The sequence below is a fragment of the Papio anubis genome, chromosome 18, assembly GCF_008728515.1.
Source record: "Papio anubis isolate 15944 chromosome 18, Panubis1.0, whole genome shotgun sequence".
Taxonomy (NCBI): Eukaryota; Metazoa; Chordata; class Mammalia; order Primates; family Cercopithecidae; genus Papio; species Papio anubis.
The window spans coordinates 58,174,156-58,195,684 of record NC_044993.1 but is presented as its reverse complement, the minus strand read 5'-3'; the positions used below and the strand labels follow the sequence as shown (position 1 = coordinate 58,195,684).

General features: G+C 48.4%; 1 protein-coding gene across 2 annotated transcripts in view; it reads right to left on the bottom strand.

Annotated features, from left to right (window-relative positions):
* ABCC6 (ATP binding cassette subfamily C member 6) overlaps positions 1-21,529 on the bottom strand; it is a 72,802-nt gene that overhangs the window by 46,565 nt on the left and 4,708 nt on the right. For both annotated transcript variants that reach the window (XM_021931787.2, XM_021931788.2), the window contains exons 5-10: positions 17,098-17,223; positions 14,944-15,005; positions 11,501-11,632; positions 7,248-7,451; positions 5,873-6,050; positions 1,874-2,035 (exon numbers count right to left, since the gene is read on the bottom strand). In XM_021931787.2, coding sequence (XP_021787479.2) covers positions 1,874-2,035; positions 5,873-6,050; positions 7,248-7,451; positions 11,501-11,632; positions 14,944-15,005; positions 17,098-17,223 — 864 coding nt within the window. The remainder of the gene's footprint in view (positions 1-1,873; positions 2,036-5,872; positions 6,051-7,247; positions 7,452-11,500; positions 11,633-14,943; positions 15,006-17,097; positions 17,224-21,529) is intronic.

The window sequence follows — 21,529 nt, the reverse complement described above, 5'->3', positions numbered from 1 at the left end:
GCCGAAGTTGCACCATTTCACTAAAGCCTGGGCAACACAGTGAGACTCTGTCTCAAAAAAAAAAAAAAAAAAAAATCAGAAGGATACTATTTCATGACATATGAAAATGATATGCAGTTCAAATGTCAGCATCCATAAATAGAGTTTTACTGGAGGAATACCTTGCCTATTTGCTTAGTATGGTCTACGGCCACTTCTGCACTCCACGGGCAGAGGTGAATATTTGCAGGAGAGACGGTATGGTCCCCAGTGTAAAAAATATCTACTGTCTTGCTCTTTATGGAAAAGTAACTAATGATAATATTACAAATACCTACAGGGTGCAGCTGTGTGTCCGGCGCTGTTCTACGTGCTTTCTATGTATGGCTCGTTAACGCCTCAGCACCTCTGGGGCAGGGGTGCTCCTGTTAATTATGATCCTCACGATGGAGACAAGAACAGGAGGCAGAGAGAGAGTAGGTTCCTTGCACAGGGATTCGTAAGGGGTCAGAAGCAGGATTTGAGCCTAGGCAGTTCCCGATACAGAGTCTATTTTTATTTTTATTTTTATTATTTATTTTTGGGAGACAGAGTCTCACACTGTCACCCAGGCTGGAGTGCAGTGGCATGATCTCGGCTCACTGCAACCACCACCTCCAAGGCTCAAGCGATTCTCCTGCCTCAGCCTCCTGAGTGGCTGGGATTATAGGCACCCGTCACTATGCCCAGCTAATTTTTGTATCCTTTAGTAGAGATGGGGTTTCACCATGTTGGCCAGGCTGGTCTCAAACTCCTGACCTCAAGTGATCCACCCACCTGGGCCCCCTAAAGTGCTGAAATTACAGGCACGAGCCACCGCGCCTAGCCCAGAGTCTGATTTTAATTTAGAAAAAGAAAACGCTATACCACAAAGTTAAAGGAATGAAGTTGGAAAGCAAATGTTTTGTTTGTTTGTTTGGTTGTGTCCTGATGGCTACTTTGTGTCTTTTGAACACGAAATAGCAATTTTTTTCCCCCTAAAATGTTCTCCTCTTGTGTTTTGTGGATGGTGGTTGTGGTGGTGCCCCAGGGTTACTGGTAACTTCAAAACATGGTTAAGTCGCCTACTGGGTACCTTAATAGCACATGGGGAAGTGTCAATGTCATCATCATCATCGCCATCATTCTACAGAGGAAACTGAGGCCCAGAGAGGGTGAGCTTCCTGCCCAAGGTCAAGTGAAGGTCATCCTTATTGAAGACTTTTCCCATTATATCAGCCAATAGTAGGCAAATGGAGACAGGATTAGAGGAGGAGGAGAAGGAGGAGATGGGGGTGGAAGGGGAGGAGAAAAAGGAGGAGAGGAAGAGGAAGAAAGGGACTAGAAGGAGAGGGAGGAGGAGAGGGAAGAGGGGAGGGAGGAGGGTAGAAGAGAAGAGGGGAGAAGGGAAGAAGTGGGAGGGAAGATGATAGGGAGCAGATAGGGAGAAGAAGGTGGAGCAGGAGACCGGAAGAGGAAGAGGAGGAGGAAGGAGGGAAAGGAAGGGGTGCAGGAAGAGGAAGAGGGTACGTGGGCAGAAGGTGGGGGGATGCAGGAAGAGGGAGGGTGAGGGAAGGGGTGCAGGAGGAGGAGGCCGGGGCAGGGGGAGTGGGGAGGAAGGCTTGTAAGATTCTACACCAGGAATGGAATCCAGGGTGATGAAGGCAGGACAAGGGTGAGATCTTTCATGTGCCTCTCTCACACCAACCTGGTTCTCCCACAGCCTCAAACTTGCCCTAATCCTGGGGTCACAGCGGACCTCTTCCAGCCTCTTGAATGCTAAGTGAGAAGGAGGAAGGGTGGGAGTGGGGAGGAGGAGGGGGAGAAGGAGGGGTGGGGGACTCCGTTCAAATCCCGTCTTCCTCCCCTCGTGCACCTGCCAGAGATAGACGAAGCAGACGACGATCCAGACAAGAGGCAGCCACAGCCCGTTGAGGTAGAGGATGCTCTCAGTCAGCCGCTGCACATCCACGGACACCAGGTTAACCACATCACCCACCGCACTGGCCTTTCTGGAGCCACTGGACAGAGCCAGGACCTGGTGGGTGGGCGGAAGGAGAGAAGTAGAGAGGGGAGTCTGGGGCAGAGGGACATCCCAGGTGGCTTCTCTGCCCACTGAGCCCCACTTCACACGTCTGTGAGGTGGGTGAGTAAACTCTCTTAGGCCAACCTCTCAGGGCTGTTTGAGGATCCACAGAGACGACAAAAATGAAAATCCTCCAGTATCCCTAAAGCACAGGAGACGCAATAATGAATAACATGCACGAAAACACCAGATGAACATGGATAATGGTGGTCATCTGCCCAGTGCTCACCATGTCCCAGGCACTGTGCTAAATGAACAGCCTCATCATGTCTGGGGCGCTCACAGCCGTGAATGGTACCAAGCAGGCACTACCATATTCATTCCATCTAATGCCAGGCCAGGCACAGTGGCCCCTGCCTGTAATCCCACCACTCTGGGAGGCTGAGGTGGGAGGATTGCTTGATCCTAGGAGTTCGAGACCAGCCTGGGTGACATAGCAAGACCCAATCTCTACAAAAACACTTAAAAATTAGCCAGGGGGTTGGGTGCAATGCCTCACGCGTGTCATCCCAGCACCTTGAGAGGCCGAGGCAGGCAGATCACCTGAGGTCAGGAGCTTGAGACCAGCCTGGCCAACGTGGTGAAACTCTGTCTCTACTGAAAATACAAAAATTAGCCGGGCGTGGTGGCAGGCACCTGTAATCCCAGTTACTTGGGAGGCTGAGGTAGGAGAATTGCTTGAACCCAGGAGGCGGAGGTGGCAGAGAGCCAAGATCAAGCCATTGCACTCCAGGCTGAGCGACAAGAGCAAAACTCCGTCTTGGGGAAAAAAAAAGAAAAATTACCCAGGCATGGTTGTGGTGTGCCTGTGGTCCCAGCTAGCTACTGGGGAGGCTGAGGTGGGAGGATCACTTGAGTCTAGGAGGTTGAGGCTACAGTGAGCCATGTTGGTGCCACTGCACTCTAGCGTGGGCAACAGAGCAAGACCCTGTCTTTAAAGAAAATGCTATGGATAAAATGCTCTCTATCATTCTCTCACCAAGGAAAATACCATTTCCAGTTAAATTAAGACATGTAAGAGACACCTCAATTTTGGAAGTATTAGAGTGAAAAAAAAGGTGAGACTAGAATCAATGAAATGAACACTTACTAATCCCATTCTATGCTAAAGAAACTGAGGCACAGAGAACTTGAGCAACTTTCCCAAAGTCACAGGCCTTGTAAGCTCCTACACAAGGAATGGAACCCAGGGTGATGAAGGCATGACAAGGGTGAGACTTTTCATGTGCTTCTCTGACACCAACCTGGTTCTCCGGCAGCCTCACATCTGCCTTAACCCTGGGGTCATAGTGGACCTCTTCCAGCCTGTTGAATGCTAAATTCCACATGTAGTCCTCTCTTTGTGACTGTGTGAGGGAGTGAAGAAGTGATCCAGGAATGACTGGGCATAGAAATTCTCCACTTAACAAATCTTCGAAGAGTGCCCACTGTGTGACTCACACTGAGCTGGGAACTGAAAATACAGCTGTGAACAACAGAGACCAGGCTTGCTCTCCCGGGACTGGAGTTTGAGGTGGGGAACAAGGCTCTATAATAAAAATTTATATTACTGGCCAGGCATGGTGGCTCACACCTATAATCCCAGCACTTTGGGAGGCCGAGGAGGATGGATTGCTTGAGGCCGGGAGTTCAAGATCAGCCTGGCCAATATGGCGAAACCCCGTCTCTAGTAAAAATACAGAAATTGTGTATACAAAAATACAGGTGCTGTTGGGCACCTGTAATCCCAGCTACTCGGGAGGCTAAGGCAGGACAATCGCTTGAATCTAGGAGGCGGAGGTTGCAGTGAGCTGAGATCGCACCACTGCACTCCAGCCTGGGTGACAGAGTGAGACTCTGTCTCAAAAAATAAGACAAAACAAAAAGATTTCTATCACTCATGCTTTAATGGCAGTTATGATGAGTACCATAAAAAAAGCAGCCAAGGCTGGGCACGGTGGCTCACGCCTGTAATCCCAGCACTTTGGGAAGCCGAGGTGGGTGAATCACCTAAGGTCAGGAGTTTGAGACCAGCCTGGCCAACATGGTGAAACCCCGTCTCTACTAAAAATACAAAATTAGTGGGACATGGTGGCACACACCTGTAATCCCAGTTATTCGGGAGGCTGAGACAGAAGAATTGGTTGAACCCAGGGGATGGAGACTGCAGTGAGCTCAGACTGTGCCATTGCACTCCAGCCTGGGCGATGAGAGCAAAACTCTGTCAAAAAAAAAAAAAGAAAAGAAAGAAAGAAAAAAAACCCAGAGGTTAGAGAGGAGGGATCTGATCTCATTGAGAGATCAAAGAAGGCCTCCCAGCAGGTGGATGGGAAAAAGGAAGATCAACGCCTGCTCGCCTGCTCGCCTGCTCAGGCGGCCTTCCTCTTAGGCTCAAGGAAATGTGGACTCTCAAGGCAGGATAGGACACACCCAGCACTGGCATGCTCAGGGGAACATGAGCCTGGGACATAGCACTCTGGCAGGACAGCATAAAGAGCTGCCCTCTCGGCCATCCAGGAGCTGTTCCCTCTGTCCCCTCCTCCCCTAGGTGACAGCTCAGGTGTCGGGGAGCGAGACTTACATGGGATGGGACCTGCCCTGGCTCAGATGCTCCATACCCCACAAGAGCCAATAGCTCTTGCAGCAGCAGTTTAGGGACTTAGCTTCTTAGTCCCCTGAAGGGACAAGAGCCACTGCACCGAGAGAAGTCGAAAGCTATGGCCTCCAATCAGGTATTCACAGTCAATGGACAGAACTTCCAGCCCAGATGCAATTTTTTTTTTTTCAGATGGGTTCTTGCTCTGTTACCCAGGCTGCAGTGCAGTAGCACGACCTCAGCTCACTGCAACCTCCACCTCCCGGGTTCAAGGGATTCTCCTTTCTCAGCTTCCTGAGTAGCTGGGATTACAGGCATGTGCCACCATGCCTAGATAATTTTTGTATTTTTAGTAGAGACGGGGTTTTGCCATGTTGGCCAGGCTGGTCTTGAACTCCTGACCTTAAGTGATCCGCCTGCCTCAGCCTCCCAAATTGCTGGGATTACAGGTGTGCACCACTGCGCCCAGCCTAGGGGTCATTTTTACTACAAGCAGTATTATCTGGGAACATAGTTGACAGGCCACCTTATCAGAAGGTTAAGCCTTTATCCTCAAGGGGGAATGAGTGGAAGTTAAAATTAGGCTCAAAAATTAAAATTAGATTAGGGAGAGTGGAAATGGTGTCTAGACAGTGAGAACTACAAAGGCCCCAAGGTGGGTGGGTGCCTGGAATATCTGAGGAACTGAAAAGAGACCTGTGTGACTGGAGGAGAGCGAGCATGGGAAGAGGTGGGTGTGTGTGTGACGGGATGAGGTCAGAGAGTTACCTCTCAGATCACACGACACCTTACAGAAATAACTAAGGAGGTGAGGCAAACCACTTGAGGCCAGGAGTTTGAAACAAGCCTGACCAACATGGCAAAACCTTTTATCTACTAAAAATACAAAAATGAGCCAGGCGTGGTGACACGTGTCTGTAGTCCCAGCTACTCAGGAGGCTGAGGCAGGAGAATCGCATGAACCCGGCAGGCGGAGGTTACGGTGAGCTGAGATTGCACCACTGTACTCCGGGCTGGGCGACAGAGTGAGACTCTGTCTCAAAAAAATAAATATATATAAACAAAGAGAAATAACTAAGGAAGTGAGAATGTATCCTGAGTGACTCTAATAAATAAGGACTGAATGCATTCTCAGCTGCTGGTAACATTATCATCAGCTCAGTGATGTTGCTTTTCCTGGTCTGGGAGGACTGCACTTGTCCCCCAGGGCTCACCTTTCTGTACACCAGGCCAGTGATGGCCGACCGCAGCCTCATCTGCAGCACCTTGAGCCTGTACATGTTCTGCTGCTCAAACAGCGTTTGCAGGCAGGCCGAGAGGAACATCAGCACGGCGAGGAGGTAGCCCTTCCAGGCTGGAGGCTTGGGATCACCAATGAACTCCAGGAAAAGGCTTGCAGGGGAAGGAGGGAGAAGGTACAGCTGGTGAGAGGAGGTGCCCACGGGTGTGGCCTTTGCCCAGACCAGGCCAGGTGTGGAGGATCAGTCGGTGTGGTTGACTTTTTTGCAATAATGGTCTCCGTTATTTCCCCCACTGTCCATAATACTCCTTTTCAATCTGACTGCAGCTCCTCAAGATCAAGAGGTGGAGTTTTTGTCCCCACTTGTTATGGGCTAAATTGTGTCCTCACAAAATTTATATGTGGAAGCCCCTACCCCCAGTACCTCTGAATGTGACTGTATTTGGAAGTAGGGCCATGAAAGAGGCAATGAAGTTAAAATGAGGTCATTAGGCTGGGCCCTAATCCAACCTGACTGGGTCCTTATAAGAAGAGAAAAGGTAGACACACAAGGAGACACCAGGGGGCACACACAGAGGAAAGATCACATGAGGACACAGGGAGGAGGTGGCCAACTGCAAGTCAAGGACAGAGGCCTCGGATGGAACCACCTTGAAGATACCTAATCTCGAACTTCCAGCTTCCAGAATCATAAGAAAATACATTTCTGTTGTTTAAGCCACTCAGTCTGTGATGCTTTGTTATGGCAGCTGAGCAGACACCACTTGAATCTGGGCTGGCTACAAAACCAGCTTTGGCCAACAGAGTACGGTGGAGGTAAAGCCATGCTGGCTCTGAGCCTAGGCCTCGAGAGAAAATGTGGCTTTGGGCCTATTTCTTAGAACGCTCCCAAGCAGCCACATGAACAAGTCTGAGCTAGCCTTTTGGAGGATGGGAACCCACATGGAGCATAGACAGCCATCCCAGCCTCAGATACACAACTGCAGGCACATGAGAAAACCCAGCCAAGAAAACAGGAACCACCCAGCTGAGCCCAGCCCACATTACTGACCCACATTACCATGAACTAAATAAATGAATGCTTGTAATTTTAAGCCACTCACATTTGGGGCATTTTACAGCAAAAGCTAATTGATGTAGTCAGGTAAGTACTTGCTTATTTGCCCTTCTGGGGGTCAGTCACTTTCTCATTAAGCATTTCCCTTTCTCAGTATCCTTCTCACCCACCCTCCAGTGTCCTGAGCACCAGATGTATAAGCAGAGGCAGGAGAGCTGAAGCCCCCTGGCCCTGGAAGGATGCCACTAAGAGACCACCCACCTTAGCAGGGAACTTGAAGTCTGAGACTCACCTGAGCAGCTTGGGGACAGTGAACCTGAAGACATCACTGATGACGAGGCTGAGGGTCCCCAGGAGGAAGGTAGAATGGAACACCTGCCAGATGGCCTTCAGCAGTGGGCCCCACTGGCTCCCTTCTTGCCGTAGGAACGGCTCAGTATCTGGAGCCTCCATGTCACTGCTGCCTTTCCTTTTAAATGTTGTTGCCTTGGTGTGCCTTAGGGGAGGGAAGAGATTGGCTCTGAGGCCCATTTTATACTCTCAGCTGCCAGCAGCAGGGCCAGGCATTAAAGGGTTATTTTCCAAACAATGGAGATGGATGGGTGTGGATCCAGGCTGGCTCCCTCACCCATTCCTCCTTATCACCCTGAGTACCCACTTAAGAGACAATCACAGGAGTTGGGGGCATGGCAGGAGGGCACTCTGAGGCCTCTTAGATGGCCATGGGAAAGCACATGTGTTGAGCACCTACTACGTGCCAGGCACTCCCCAGCCATCCTAAGACCCCTGAGAAGCCAGGTGGGTAGACTTTGCCTGTGTTTTCCACCAAGATGTCCCTAATATCAAGTCCAGCTCCTGCACACAGTAGGAGCTCAATAAACACTTGTCAAATGAATGGGAAAAACAGATTGAGTGACGTGTGCAAAGGGCCTAACGAGAGTGCCCCCTGCACATACTGTTACAAAAATTTATAGAAGGAAGGAAGGAGCTTGGCTGGGTGGACAGAACTTGGCTTTGGAGCCAGGAGACTGTGATTCCAATGCCTGCTCTGTCTCCTCTCCTCTAAGCCTTAGTGTTTCCATCTGTAAAGTGGGGTCGGGGAAGAGTTGACTGCGAAGTTTTCTTTCTGGCTGGAGTTTTTGCTCAGTTCTATTCAAGCTCTTTGCCCCAGAGAATCAGTGTGTTTAGCCTGCAGGCTCCATAGCAAGCGTTTTCTTCTCCTGCAGGTCTCACCTCCCATCAAGGAAGACGTCCAGATTAGTGGCTGATGTCTGGTCTGTGGACTGAAGGCCATTTAGTGCAGATCTCACAAATGATGGTGGGGCAAGGCATGGGCATATGCATGAGTGACATGGGCAAGGTGTGAGTTGGGGGATACAAAAGGGAGTGGTAGAGGCCGGGCACGGTGGCTCACACCTGTAATCCCAGCAGTTTGGGAGGCTGAGGCGGGCGAATCACCTCAGGCCAGGAGTTCAGGGCCAGCCTGATAGCCTGAGCAACATGGAGAAACCCTGCCTCTAATAAAAAATACAAAAATTAGCTGGACATGGTGGTGGGCGCTTGTAGTCCCAGCTACTTGGGAGGCTGGGGCAGGAGAATCGCTTGAACCCGGGAGGCAGAGCTTACAGTGAGCTGAGATCGTGCCACTGTACTCCAGCCTGGGTGACAGAAACAGACTCTTAAAAAAAGAAAAAAAAAAAAAAAAAGAGAGAGAGATAGGGACTGTAGCAAATTGAAGACTGCACACATTGTCCAATGCTGTAGACTCTACCCAAATCCAATCTAATACTGCCTTGTGAAGATGTGGCCTAGGTTTGCCAGATCTACTTCGAGACCAAAATTCCAGATTTTTATTTTTATTTATTTGTATTTGTATTTATTTTTTGAGACAGAGTCTCACTTTGTCGCCCAGGTTGTAGTGCGGTGGTGCGATCTCAGCTCACTGCAACCTCTGCCTCCCAGGTTTAAGGGATTCTCCTGCCTCAGCCTGCCGAATAGCTGGGATTACAGCGCTCACCACCACACCCAGCTAATTTTTGGATTTTTAGCAGAGATGGGGTTTCGTCATGTTGGCCAGGCTGGTCTCGAACTCCTGGCCTCATGTGATTTGCCCGCCTTGGCCTCCCGAAGTGGTGGGATTTCAGGTGCGAACCACTGCGCCCAGTCTAGAATTCCAGATTTTTATGGGATTGCTCCAAATTTTAAAATATTGGCAACTTATTAAAAAAACAAAACAATACAAACAACCACAAAGGCCCATGTGCGCCAAACATACCTTGGGAAGCTGACTTGACCAGCAGGTGGCTGTTGTGTGACCTCTTAGGAGGACACCCTCTCCCTTCCCCCAGTGATTGCAAAATACTTCAGAAAGGAAACCAAAGTTCTCCGTGGGTGCAGTTGGTTGGTTCAGAAGCTGAGCGAGCCTGGTCTTTGTATAACCCCGTCTTTCCCCTTTCTTTCTGTCAACTGTTTATGGCAGGATTCTCAAACAGTTCTGGAGAATGTTTCTACTGTTTAGTTCTAGTGGTGGGTGACCTGTAATTTTCATGTTGGTGGGGATGCCGGGACTTGGCAGAGGTTCCTCCCAGAGCCCCCGTGGACTGAATTCTGCCACTTCTGTAAAATCATTTAAAGGTAGAGGATGAGTCAGGTGCGGTAGCTCACACCTGTAATCCCAGCACTTTGACAGGCCAAGGCAGGCAGATCAGCTGAGGTCAGGAGTTCAAGATCAGCCTGCCAACATGGTGAGACCCTGTCTCTACTAAAAAAATAAAAAAAATTAGCCAGGCGTGGTGGTGCACGCCTGTGGTCCCAGCTACTCAGAAGGCTGAGACAGGAGAATCACTTGAACCCAGGAGGTGGAGGTTGCAGTGAGCCGACATCATACCACTGCACTCCAGCCTGGGTGACAGAGTGAGACTCTGCCTCAAAAAACCAACCAACCAACCAACCCAGTGAAGGGGTTCCAGCAAGCCATGCCTGGGGTGACAGAGAGAAGTGATGTTTTGGTTCGCTCACACTACTTACTCTGTTTGGAAAAACACATGCCCTTCCTTTGTGGGAACAGCCCCTATCCTCTTCTGTGGCTCTGAAGGGACCACAGTCATGGAACCAGCCTTCTGAGTATGGGATTGGCCCCTGACAGGCACGTGACTCCAGCCAGGCCAATTAGAGGCCTTCCTTGGGATTTTCTATATGGACGTTAAGGGAGAGATGCTCTCTCATTCTGTTGGGGTTTGCTGAACTTGTGTGGGAAGGGATAGGCCTTATGCAGAGACCAACACATAGATAATAGTTGGGGTGGGAGAGGAAGGGAGAGAATCCTGACATCATGTGAGTCCCCGGATCCAGCAACACCTGAGGCTAGATCCTCTTACTGTGTGAGCCTGTAGTATCAGTCTCTCTCTCCTCTCTCTTAATGTGTGGGATTCAGCCATCTGCAACAACTACCACACAATCCCAGAGTATGCAGGGAAACCTAGTTACTCTTCCCACAGAGCTAACTTACTTTTTTGTTCTGTCTCCTGAAACACCAAGCTCCGGTGAGGTTAAGCAATGTGTCCAAGGTCATCGCTATTCGAAGGCAGGGCAGCATTTAACCCAATTTTATCTAATCCTATGTTGCAGGCTAATAAAGCTAGACCAGAATTTCTCAAATGAGGCATCCCAGGCTCTAAGGGCTGCAGAGAAGTTTCCAGAGATGCCACTGAGGGCAGGAGTGGACACAGTGGATAACTCCAAAGATCTCAACACCCTCTCGATGACTAACAGTGCTTGAGCACTTCCCATTCGCAAGACATTTGCAAGTTCTTTTCCATAAACCATCTTTTTTTCATCCCCATAAGCTATGAGCTGGGGCTAACGACATCCCCACTGAACAGATGAGAAAACTGGGGCCCAGGAAAGGAATTGCTCAGGTTATACAGTAAGTGAGCAACTGCCTGCATGTTATGAGTCACCTCCCAACCCTCCACCCCAGCCTTAAAATACCTCTTCTGTTTCCTGCCTGTCATTTTGCCATGAGTTTCCTGTTTGTGGGAACCTGTGATGCATTCTGGGAGGAACCGTATATTGAGCCTGATCAGCGGTTACTACTTAGTGGGATCAGTTGGAAGACAAGGTGGGGAGGCGGCAGGGCAGCAAGAGTAGTGTTGGGGGCTGGACTGGGGGTCAAATGATGAGCTTTTCTTTTCTTTTTTTTTTTTTTTGAGATGGAGTCTCGCCCTGTCACTCAGGCTGGAGTGCAGTGGTGAGATCTCCACTCACTGCAACCTCTGCCTCCTGGGTTCAAACGATTCTCTTGCCTCAGCCTCCTGAGTAGCTGGGACTACAGGTGCCTGCCACCATGCCCAGTTAATTTTTGTATTTTTAGTAGAGATGGGACTTCACTATGTTGGCCAGATTGGTCTTGAACTCCTGACCTCGTGATCCGCCTGCCTCAGCCTCCCAAAGTGCTGGGATTACAGGCGTTGAGCCACCACACCTGGCCAATGATGAGCTTTTCTGAAGGAGCATCAGGTGAGCTCTCGACCTCCACTCACTTACCTCCCGGCTGCGCTGCGGTTCCTCATCCACGCCTTTTCAAGCCGGGAAACAAGTTCTTCTGAGGAGTTTTCCTTCCCAAGCGACCAGAGGTCTTTTGGTCTCAGTGGCCTCCTGTAGCCCCTCCAGACCAGCCTGCAAAAGACGGGCACCAGGGCGAGCTTTTCCTGCCATTCACCCCTGCAGGATCTTGGCCAGGCAAGTAGCTGTGTGATCCTGGGTAAGTCACTTTACCTCTCTGTACCTCTACTGGCCCCTGGATAAAAATAAAGCAATTCACTAACCCCATCTAACGTTTAGAGGGCACTTCTCAGTTCACAAAGATTGTCTCATAAATTCTTATGTGAGCCCATAAGATAGATGATTATGGTTTGTTTGTTTGTTTCAGATGGAGTCTTGCTCTGTCTCCCAGGCTGGAGTGCAATGGCACAATCTCAGCTCACTGCAACCTCCACCTCCCCGTTCAAGCGATTGTCTCACCTCAGCCTCCTGAGTAGCTGGGATTACAGGCACCCACCACCATACCCAGCTAATTTTTGTATTTTTTGTAGAGATGGGGTTTCACCATGTTGGCCAGGCTGGTCTGGAACTCCTGGCCTCACGTGATCCACCTGCCTCAGCCTCCCAAAGTGCTGGGATTATAGGCATGAGCCACCACACCCAGCCTGTAAATTGATAGTTTATAATTGTATAAGTGTATGAGTATATTATTATAGATCTATTTTACAGATGGGGAAGGAAATAGAAATGCAGAGAGATTAAGTGGCTAAACCAAGGGATAGCCCTTGGCAAGGGAAACAGACATTTGCCTGGGAATCAGAAATCCATTGTCCAAAACTATCGTTGTAGAAGAAGCTTGAACTCCTCCCTCAGCTTTATTTTTTAAATTATTATTCTGTCTCACTCTGTTGCCTAGGCTGGAGTGCACTGGCGCGATCTGGGCTCACTGCAACCTCCACCTCCTTGGCTCAAGCGATTCTCATGCCTCAGACTCCCGAGTAGTTGAAATTACAAGCGCCCACCATCACACCTGGCTAATTTTTGTGTTTTTAGTAGAGATGGGGTATCACCATGTTGGCCAGGCTGGTCTTGACCTACTGGCCTCAAGCAGTCCTCCCATCTCAGCCTCCCAAAGTGCTAGGACTACGGGTGTAAGCCACCACACCTGGCTAATTTTTGTGTTTATAGTAGGGACAGGATTTCGCCATGTTGGCCAGGCCGGTCTCGAACTCCTGGCCTCAAGTGATCTGCCTGGGTTGGCCTTCCAAAGTGTTGGGATTATGGGTGTGAGCCACTGCACCTGGTCTCAGGTCTCTTTAATCTTTCTGATGACACCAGCCAGAAGGTTGTTCTGGTCTCCGACTCTTCTCTAAGCCTCCCAAGTTCCCTTTTCTTTTTTATTTTTATTCTTTTTATTGTTTTGAGATGGAGTCTCACCCTGTTACCCAGGTTGGAGCGCACTTGTGTGATCTCAGCTCACTGCAACCTCCACCTCCAGGGTTTAAGTGATTCTCCTGCCTCAGCCTCCCGAGTGGCTGGGATTACAGGCTCCTGCCACCACACCTGGCTAATTTTTGTATTTTTAGTAGAGACGGGGTTTCACCATATTGGTCAGGCTGGTCTCAAACTCCTGACCTCAGGTGATCCACCCGCCTCAGCCTCCCTAGGTGTTGGGATTATTGGCGTGAGCCACTGCACCAGGCCATCAAGTTCCCTTTTCTAATGCAGAGCCAACTTGGGGAGGCAGCTGTTCTGACAGAAATTACCAATGTGCTTGATTTTCCCCGAAATTATTTTTGGAGTTCTCCTATACAGCAAGTGATGCTATAGATTTTTCCTATTTTAGCAGTGATAGGAAGTTTCTTTTTAAAAACAGTTTATTAAAGTAAAAAAAGTGACTCAATTTAATTTTTGCCCCAATAGGACAAGAAAGCATCAAGAGCGGTCCATAAGTGCTTCAGTTTGGGAAGCAGGGACTGGCTCTGCTAGTAGAGCTGTTTAGAAAACCTCTAAGCTCTTTCTACCAATTTCATACATCAAAAGCCTGATATTTTTCATTTATTTAATAGCCACTTAGGCCAGGTGCAGTGGCTCATGCCTGTAATCCCAGCATTTTGGGAGGTCGAGGTGGATGGATCACCTGAGGTCAGGAGTTGGAGACCAGCCTGACCAACATGGTGAAACCCTGTCTCTACAAACAACTACAAAAATTAACTGGGCGTGGTGGCAGGCGCCTGTAATCCCAGCTACTCAGGAAGCTGGGGCAGGAGAATCGCTTGAACCTGGGAGGTGGGGGTTGCAGTGAGCTGAGATCGTGCCGTTGCACTGCAGCCTGGGCAACAAGAGTGAAACTCTGTCTCAAAAAAAAAAAAAAAAAAAAATAGCCCCAGCACAGTGGCTCATGCCTGTAATCCCAGCACTTTGGGAGGCCAAGGCGGGTGGATCACCTGAGGTCGAGAGTTTGAGATCAGTCTGACCAACGTGGAGAAACACTGTCTCTAATAAAAATACAAAATTAGTTGAGCATAGTGGTGCATGCCTGTAATCTCAGCTACTCGGGAGGCTGAGGCAGGAAAATGGCTTGAACCCGGGAGGTGGAGGGTGCAGTGAGCCAAGATCGTGCCATTGTACTCCAGCCTGGGCAACAAGAGCAGAACTCCATCTCAAAAAAAAAAAAAGTTACCACTTACACTCATTATGTGCCAGGCCCTGTTCTAAGTGCTTTACAGACCTTATCTTATTTAGGCTTCACAACCCTATGAGGTAGGTGCTATTATTAATCCCATTTTGAAGGAGTGGAGACTGAGGCACAGAGAGGTTAAGTAACTTGTCCAAAGCTACACAGCTAGGAAGTGGTAGGGCCAGGATTCAAATCCACGTGTCAGGTGCTACTGAGGTCTGAATGCAGTGTGGTCAGGAGGGAGCACATCCTCAAGTGCCTGGTGAGCTGGCCCAGGAGAAGCAGCTGTTTTCTCTATCTGCCTGGAACCCTCCAGAAAGTAGACACTTGCTCCTTTATCTCCTCACCCCTGGGGCTTAGCACATAGTAGGTGCTTATTAAATGTTGGTGGAATGACTGAAGTCAAGTATTGGAGACAATTCTATTACTATTAAGCACCTGCTGTGTGCAAGCACTAAGCATTGTCTGTCTCATGAAGGTTGAGTCATCCCCATTTTACAGAAGGGAAAACTGAGGCTCCGGGGGTTTGTGATATGGCCTGCTGAAAGGCAGAGCTGGGATTCAAATCCAGATCTCACTCCAGTCAGTGAATGGGAACAGGATGCAGATGGTGAACACTGAACACGAAGAAGAAAGCACTGAGGCTGGGATGGAGAAAGTCTTGCTGGCCTTTGTAAGCATAGAGGAAGGGCCATGGGCGGGAATCAGAGCAGCAAATGCAGGTGGGTGAGGTACCACCCCAACCCTTCCCTGTGACTCTACTTACCCAGAAACCCACCAGAACATGGCTTTGGAGGGGAAGGATGCCCCAGCCTCTGGACAGGCGTTCTGCAACAGAGAGAAATGGAGAAGGGAAGTATGTGGCAAGAGCAGGAAGGTAGGATGAACTGACTGTGTTTTTTTTTTTTTTTTTTTGAGACAGGGTTTCACTCTGTTGCCCAGGCTAGAGTACAGTGGTGTGATCTTGGCTCACTACTACCTCTGCCTCTCGGGTTCAAGCGATTCTTCTGCCTCAGCCTTCCAAAGAGCTGGGATGACAGGTGTGCGCCACCACACACAGCTAATTTTTTGTAGTTTTAGTAGAGACAGGGTTTCACCACGTTGGCCAGGCTGGCCTGAAACTCCTGACCTCAAGCGATCTGCCTACCTCGGCCTCCCCAAATGCTGGGATTACAGGCTTGAGTCACTGCACCCAGCGCTGACCGTGTATTTAGTACTGAAAGTACACATCGAGGTGCCCTGTCTCCTTACCAGAGGTGCACACCAGTGAGCTTGGTGCTTCCCAGCAGGCAGGGTAAAAAGAGGTTGGGCCACAGGCCTGACAATGTCCATAAGGTGAGAACTAACAGCGGCTCAGAAGAACAACTGTGATTATACTGAAACCAAACCTTGCTCCGCATCTCAGAAGCAAGGACCCGACATAACAAAGACAATGAGATCCTTGACAATATCCCTTGGCAAATGTTGTGAAGACCTGTCATGGGATTTTGTCGGGTGCTCCAGGAAGATTACAACAGTCTGTACTCTTTACCAGTAAGGCGTGAAGGGGCCCATTTCACCACATTTCTGCCATCACAGTTTATCAGCTTTTAAATTTTGTTGCTACTCTTGTAGGTGCAAAAAAGATTTCTATGATAGTTTTAGTTCTTCTCAAGCCTTCGAGTAATTTTTTTTTTTTTTTTTGAGACAGGGTCTCCCTCTGTTACCCAGGCTGGAGTGCAGTGGTGCAGTCGTAGCTCACTGCAGCCTTTGTCTCTTGGACTCAAGCAATCCTCCTGTTTCAGCCTCCACAGAGCTACTCTATGGGACTTCACAGAGCTACTCTGTAGTGGGACTACAGCCATGCGCCACCACACTTGGCTATTTTTTGAAAACTTTTTGTAGAGATGGGGTCTCACTGCATTGCCTAGTCTGATCTAGAACACGTGGGCACAAACAATCGTCCTTCCTCAGCATCCCAAAGTGTTGAGATTACAGGCATGATCTACTGCATCCAGCCCATTTGAACCTCTATTTATAGGATGTCAGATCAGTCTCTTCCTCAAAAGAATTGTTTCTTAGTTTCACAAACTGCTTCAATGTTACCTATTGTAAATCTCTCATGAACTTCTCCTACAGAGCACTCACCCCAGGGGTAGTTTTCTGTTTTCTCCCCCCCCCCTTTTTTTTTTTAGGTGGAGTTTTGCTGTTTGTCACCCAGGCTGGAGTGCAATGGGACAAGCTCGGCTCACTGCAACCTCCACATCCTGGGTTCAAGGGATTCTCCTGCCTCAGCCTCCCGAGTAGCTGGGATTACAGGCATGCGCTACCATGCCTGGCTAATTTTTGTAATTTTAGTAGAGACGGGGCTTTACCCTGTTGGCCAGGCTGGTTTTGAACTCTTGACCTCAAGTGATCCACCTGCCTCGGTCTCCCAAAGTGTTGGGATTACAGGCATGAGCCACTGTGCCCAGCCAATTTTCAACATATTTGTTTAATTATGTGACCAACGTCTGGTTCCCCTACTTGACCAGTAGCTATATGAGAACAGAAACTCTATCTGCTTGTTCACCACAGATCCTTAAGCCCTTGCTAGGGCATAGAGGGGGGTTGGCAAACGATGACCAAATCTGGCCCACTGCCTGCTTCTGCAAATAAAGTTTTATTGCAACACAGCCACGCCATTTGTTGACATATTCTGCTTTTGTGTTCAATGGCAGAGTTGAGTGGTTGCCACCGAAATCACTGTATGGCTCACAGAGTCTAAAATATTTTCTCTTGGCCCATAGAGAAAAAGTCTGCCAACAGTGGCATCGAGTAGAAATGCAATACACATTTTGCTGAATGGCTAAATGAATAAAAAATTAGAGACTTTTGGTCACTTGGGGGAGACTGAGACCTCAAAGAGAAACAGGAATGAGGTTGGAACTTGGTGACTTACAGACTGCTGGGGGTCTTCAGGGAAGAAGGGGGGTTGATCCGCCAAGCAGGAAAGCACAAACTGTGCCACCACCAGAGACAGGCATAGGTAGGTGGACAGGTGGCGGACAGGGTCACTCTGGAAGCCCTGTGGGAGGGAAAGCAGAAGGTAAGGAAAGGAGGCAGAGGAGTGTCCTTAGAGGAGAGAAAAGGTTTCTGATGCTGAGGTCAGTATCCATGCTGGGGTCCAGGGCAAGAGTATTTGAAAGCCAGAGCCCCGGCATTCCTAGTGGTTCTAATTTTCTCTTCTTTTTTTTTTTTTTTTTTTTTAAGACAAAGTCTCACTCTGTCGCCCAGGCCGAAGTGCAGTGGTGTGATCTCGGCTCCCTGCAACCTCCTCCTCCTGGGTTCAAGTGATTCTCCTGCTTCCGCCTCCTGAGCAGTTGGGATTACAGGTGCCTACCACCATGCCTGACTAATTTTTAAAAAATATTTCTAGTAGAGATGGGGTTTTGCCATGTTGGTCAGGCTGGCATCAAACTCCTGACCTCAAGTGATCTGCCCGCCTTGGCCTCCCAAAGTGTTGGGATTACAGGTGTGAGCCACCACGCCCAGCAGGTCCTAATTTTCAAATACCCAATTTATAATATTCTGTCTGTACAAATGGTGGGCCAGGGCTGTGTCTGGGGTTTGTCCTTAGCCACGTGATGATTGGCCACAGCTGCTGGGGCAATGAGATGAAGAAACACTTTACCTTCTTCTTTGTGCCACAAAGGAAATCCTTTCTCCATTCCACCCTCTACCCCAGTCTTCAACCCTGCTCCCCCTTGGCCAGTGTTCTCTGGTGTGCAGAGATGGGAGCTGGTTTTACTGAGCACTGGCTCTGCCCTGGGCACATACAGCTTTCTTGCCATACACAGTCTCATCAGCTGGGGTTTACTTGCTTCCTTTGACTCATGGGGAAACCAAGGCTCAGAGAAGTGACAGCACCTTGTTCAAGGACACACAGATGATCTGGTCCAAATTGCGATGCTCCTGCTGCCACGCCACAATGATTTTTGCATCTGCTGCCCTGTCATCTGGTCAGAAACACCCTAATTTTCTTTCTTTTTTTAATTAAAAAAAATTTTTAAATTTTACATATATGTGTGTGTGTATATATACACATAGATATATACACACACACACGTATATACACACACACACACACATATATATATGTGTATATACTTTTTGTTTTGGAGACAGAGTCTTGCTTTGTCACCCAGGCTGGAGTGCAGTGGCATCATCTCGGCTCACTGCAGCCTCTGCCTCCTGGGTTCAAGCAATTCTCCTGCCTCAGCCTCCCGAGTAGCTGGGATTACAGGCACGTGCCACGACCCCTGGCTAATTTTTGTATTTTAGTAGAGATGGAGTTTTACCATGTAGGCCTCAGGTGATCCACCCGCCTTGGCCTCCCAAAGTGCTGGGATTACAGGTGTGAGCCACCGCGCCCGGCCTGATATATATATTTCTGGGTGATGTGAGATATTTTGATACAGGTAAGCAATGCATAATAATCACATCAGGGTAAATGAGGTCTCCATCCCCTCAAGCATTTATCCTTTCTGTTATAAACAATCCATTTTACTCTTTTAGTTATTTTATTTTTTAGTCTATTATTGAGTTGGAGTCTCACTCTGTTGCACAGGCTGGAGTGCAGTGGCTTAATTTGGGCTCACTGCAACCTCCATCTCCTGGGTTCAAGCGATTCTCCTGCCTCAGCCTTCTGAGTATCTGAGCTTACAGGTGTGCACCACCACGCCTGGCTAATTTTTTTTGTATTTTTAGTAGAGACGGGGTTTCACCATGTTACCCAGGCTGGTCTTGAACTCCTGACCTCAGATGATCCTCCTGCCTCGGCTTTCCAAAGTGCTGGAAAAAAAAAGTGCTCCACAGGTGTGAGCCACTGTGTCCAGACTCTTTTAGTTATTTTAAAATGAATAATTAAATTATTATTGACTATAGTCACCCTGTTGTGCCATCAAATAGGTATTGTTCTTTCTATTTTTTGTACCCATTAACCATCCCCATGTCCCCCACGCACTATCCTTCCTAGCCCCTAGTAACCTTCCGTCTACTCCGTATATTCATGAGTTAAATTGTTTTAACTTTTAGCTTTGATGAATAAGTGAGAACATGTAAAGTTGGTCTTTCTGTGCCTGGCTTATTTCACTTAACATCCATGTTGTTGAAAATGACAATACCTCATTCTTTCTTACAGCTGCTTAGTACTCCATTGTGTATATACACGACATTTTCTTTATCAATTCACCTGTTCATGGACACTTAGGGTGCTTCCAAATCTCGGTTATTGTGAACAGTGCTGTAATAATCATGCAGAGATATTTTCCATATACTGATTTTTCTTTCTTCCTAAGTCTTTTTGCTTGTGTTCAGGCATGTGATTTGTGCAGAACTGACTCTACTCCAAGGCTGAGTGGGTGATTGAGGCTTGGCCAATGCATACATTCTAGTCTTTTGGCTACCATGGCTGGGTTAGGAATGCATATAGCATCCCAGCTGGGTACTTGAGAGCTGGAACCACTGGGAGATTCTGCCGGGTTTGCTACATGGTAGAACATAAGTCTGAAGGTATTGGTGGCTCTTCTTGCCACTCCATTGGAGAATCAAGCTAATATGGCAAAGCCAAGAGGCAGAAGAGGAGATCTGGTACCTGGTCCCAGGCCTGGATCATTCATGCCTGGGAGATCCCATGGGTATGAGCTAATAAATACATGAGCTAATAACCCCCCTGACCTTCCCTTTTCCTTAAGCTAGTGTGAACTGAGTTTTTATGGCTTTAAACCAGAGCCCTAGTTTCAAATCACAATTCCTCTACTGGATTTTACACTCTTCTAGTTTTTTTTTTTTTTTTTTTCCCCAGATAGCAGACAATTGGATATTCCAATGACAATATGGCCCATCTTCCCTAAACTGCCACTGTTTTCCCCACTGTTTCTCTCAGAAAGTTGGTTCTGAATTTGCCTGAGATGAACTTGGGCTCTGCACTCCCAAGCTTTGTGGCCCTGAGGCTGTCATTCCCTTCTCCTAGCCTTAGTCTCCCTCATCTTTAAAATGGGATAGCTAGAATCCATCATTGGCTGGGCACATTGGCTCAAGCCTATAGTCCCTGTACTTTGGGAGGCTTAGGTGGGAAGATCACTTGAGCCTAGCAGTTTGAGACCAGCCTTGGGAACATAATGAGACTTTGTTTCTATTAAAAAAAAAAAGAAAAGAAAAGAAAAAAGAATCCATCACTGTGAACTATTGTGAGAATCCAATGAGGACAGGTGTGTAAGTGCCTGCCACAGTGCCTGCACATGGTTGGAACCCCTGAGTGTAAATGGTCCCAGTATTATTGTTTCTATGCTGTGTCCCAAAAACCTGACTTATGTCAACTGTGGGAGCCCACCCTTTCAGAAATTACTGAATACCCTGTGGAATTTCCCCTTAGTTACAAAGGTTACTCTTTTAAAAACTCCGTCCTCGGTCAGGCGCTGTGGCTCACGCCTGTAATCCCAGCATTTTAGGAGGCCGAGGTGGGTGAGTCACTTGAGGTCAGGCATTTGGGACGAGCCTGGCCAACATGGTGAAACCCTGTCTCTACTAAAACTACAAAAATTAGCTGGGCGTGGTGGCACATGCCTGTAATCCCAGCTACTCGGGAGGCTGAGGCATGAGAATTGATTTAACCCAGGAGGCAGAGGTTGCAATGAGTCAAGATCGTGCCACTGCACTCCAGCCTGGGTGACAGAGCAAGACTCTCTCAGAATAAACAAACGAAAAATAAAAACCCTGTCCTTAAAGACAAGATGATGCTTCTCTACTTTCTCCTTTAGGGGCAGGATGGAGTAACCACTGAACTCAAGAAATGATCTGTGAGTTCAGACGTGGTGGCTCATGCCTATAATCCCAGCACTTTAGGAGGCTGAGGTCAGAGAATTGCTTGAGCCCAGGAGTTCAAGATCAGCCTGGGCAACAGAGCACGATATTGTCTCCACGAAAATACAATAATAAAGTAAAATATCTGAAACCTGCTGCCGCGTGATCATTGGTGTTAAGATAACCCCCTGTCCCAGAAGCCTTGGCTAAGCACTCTGTCGAGGCCACTGCTCCTCAGTAGGTGTATGACTTTGTCCTCACCCTAGGAGCACTTGGTAATATCGCGAGACATTTTGGGTTACTGCAATTGGATGGTATGCTACTGACATCTATGGGCGGAAGCCAGGGATGCTGTTTCACACTCTACAGCAAACAGGACAACCCCGTCCTCCCAGCAAAGACTTATCTGGCCACAACGTTACTAAAGCTGAGGTTGAGAGAAGTTGGTCTAGACTACATGTTTTTCTCTTTGCAGAGAAAATGACCCATCATGTCTCCTAATATAGAAATGCTGCTTCTGGCCGGACGCA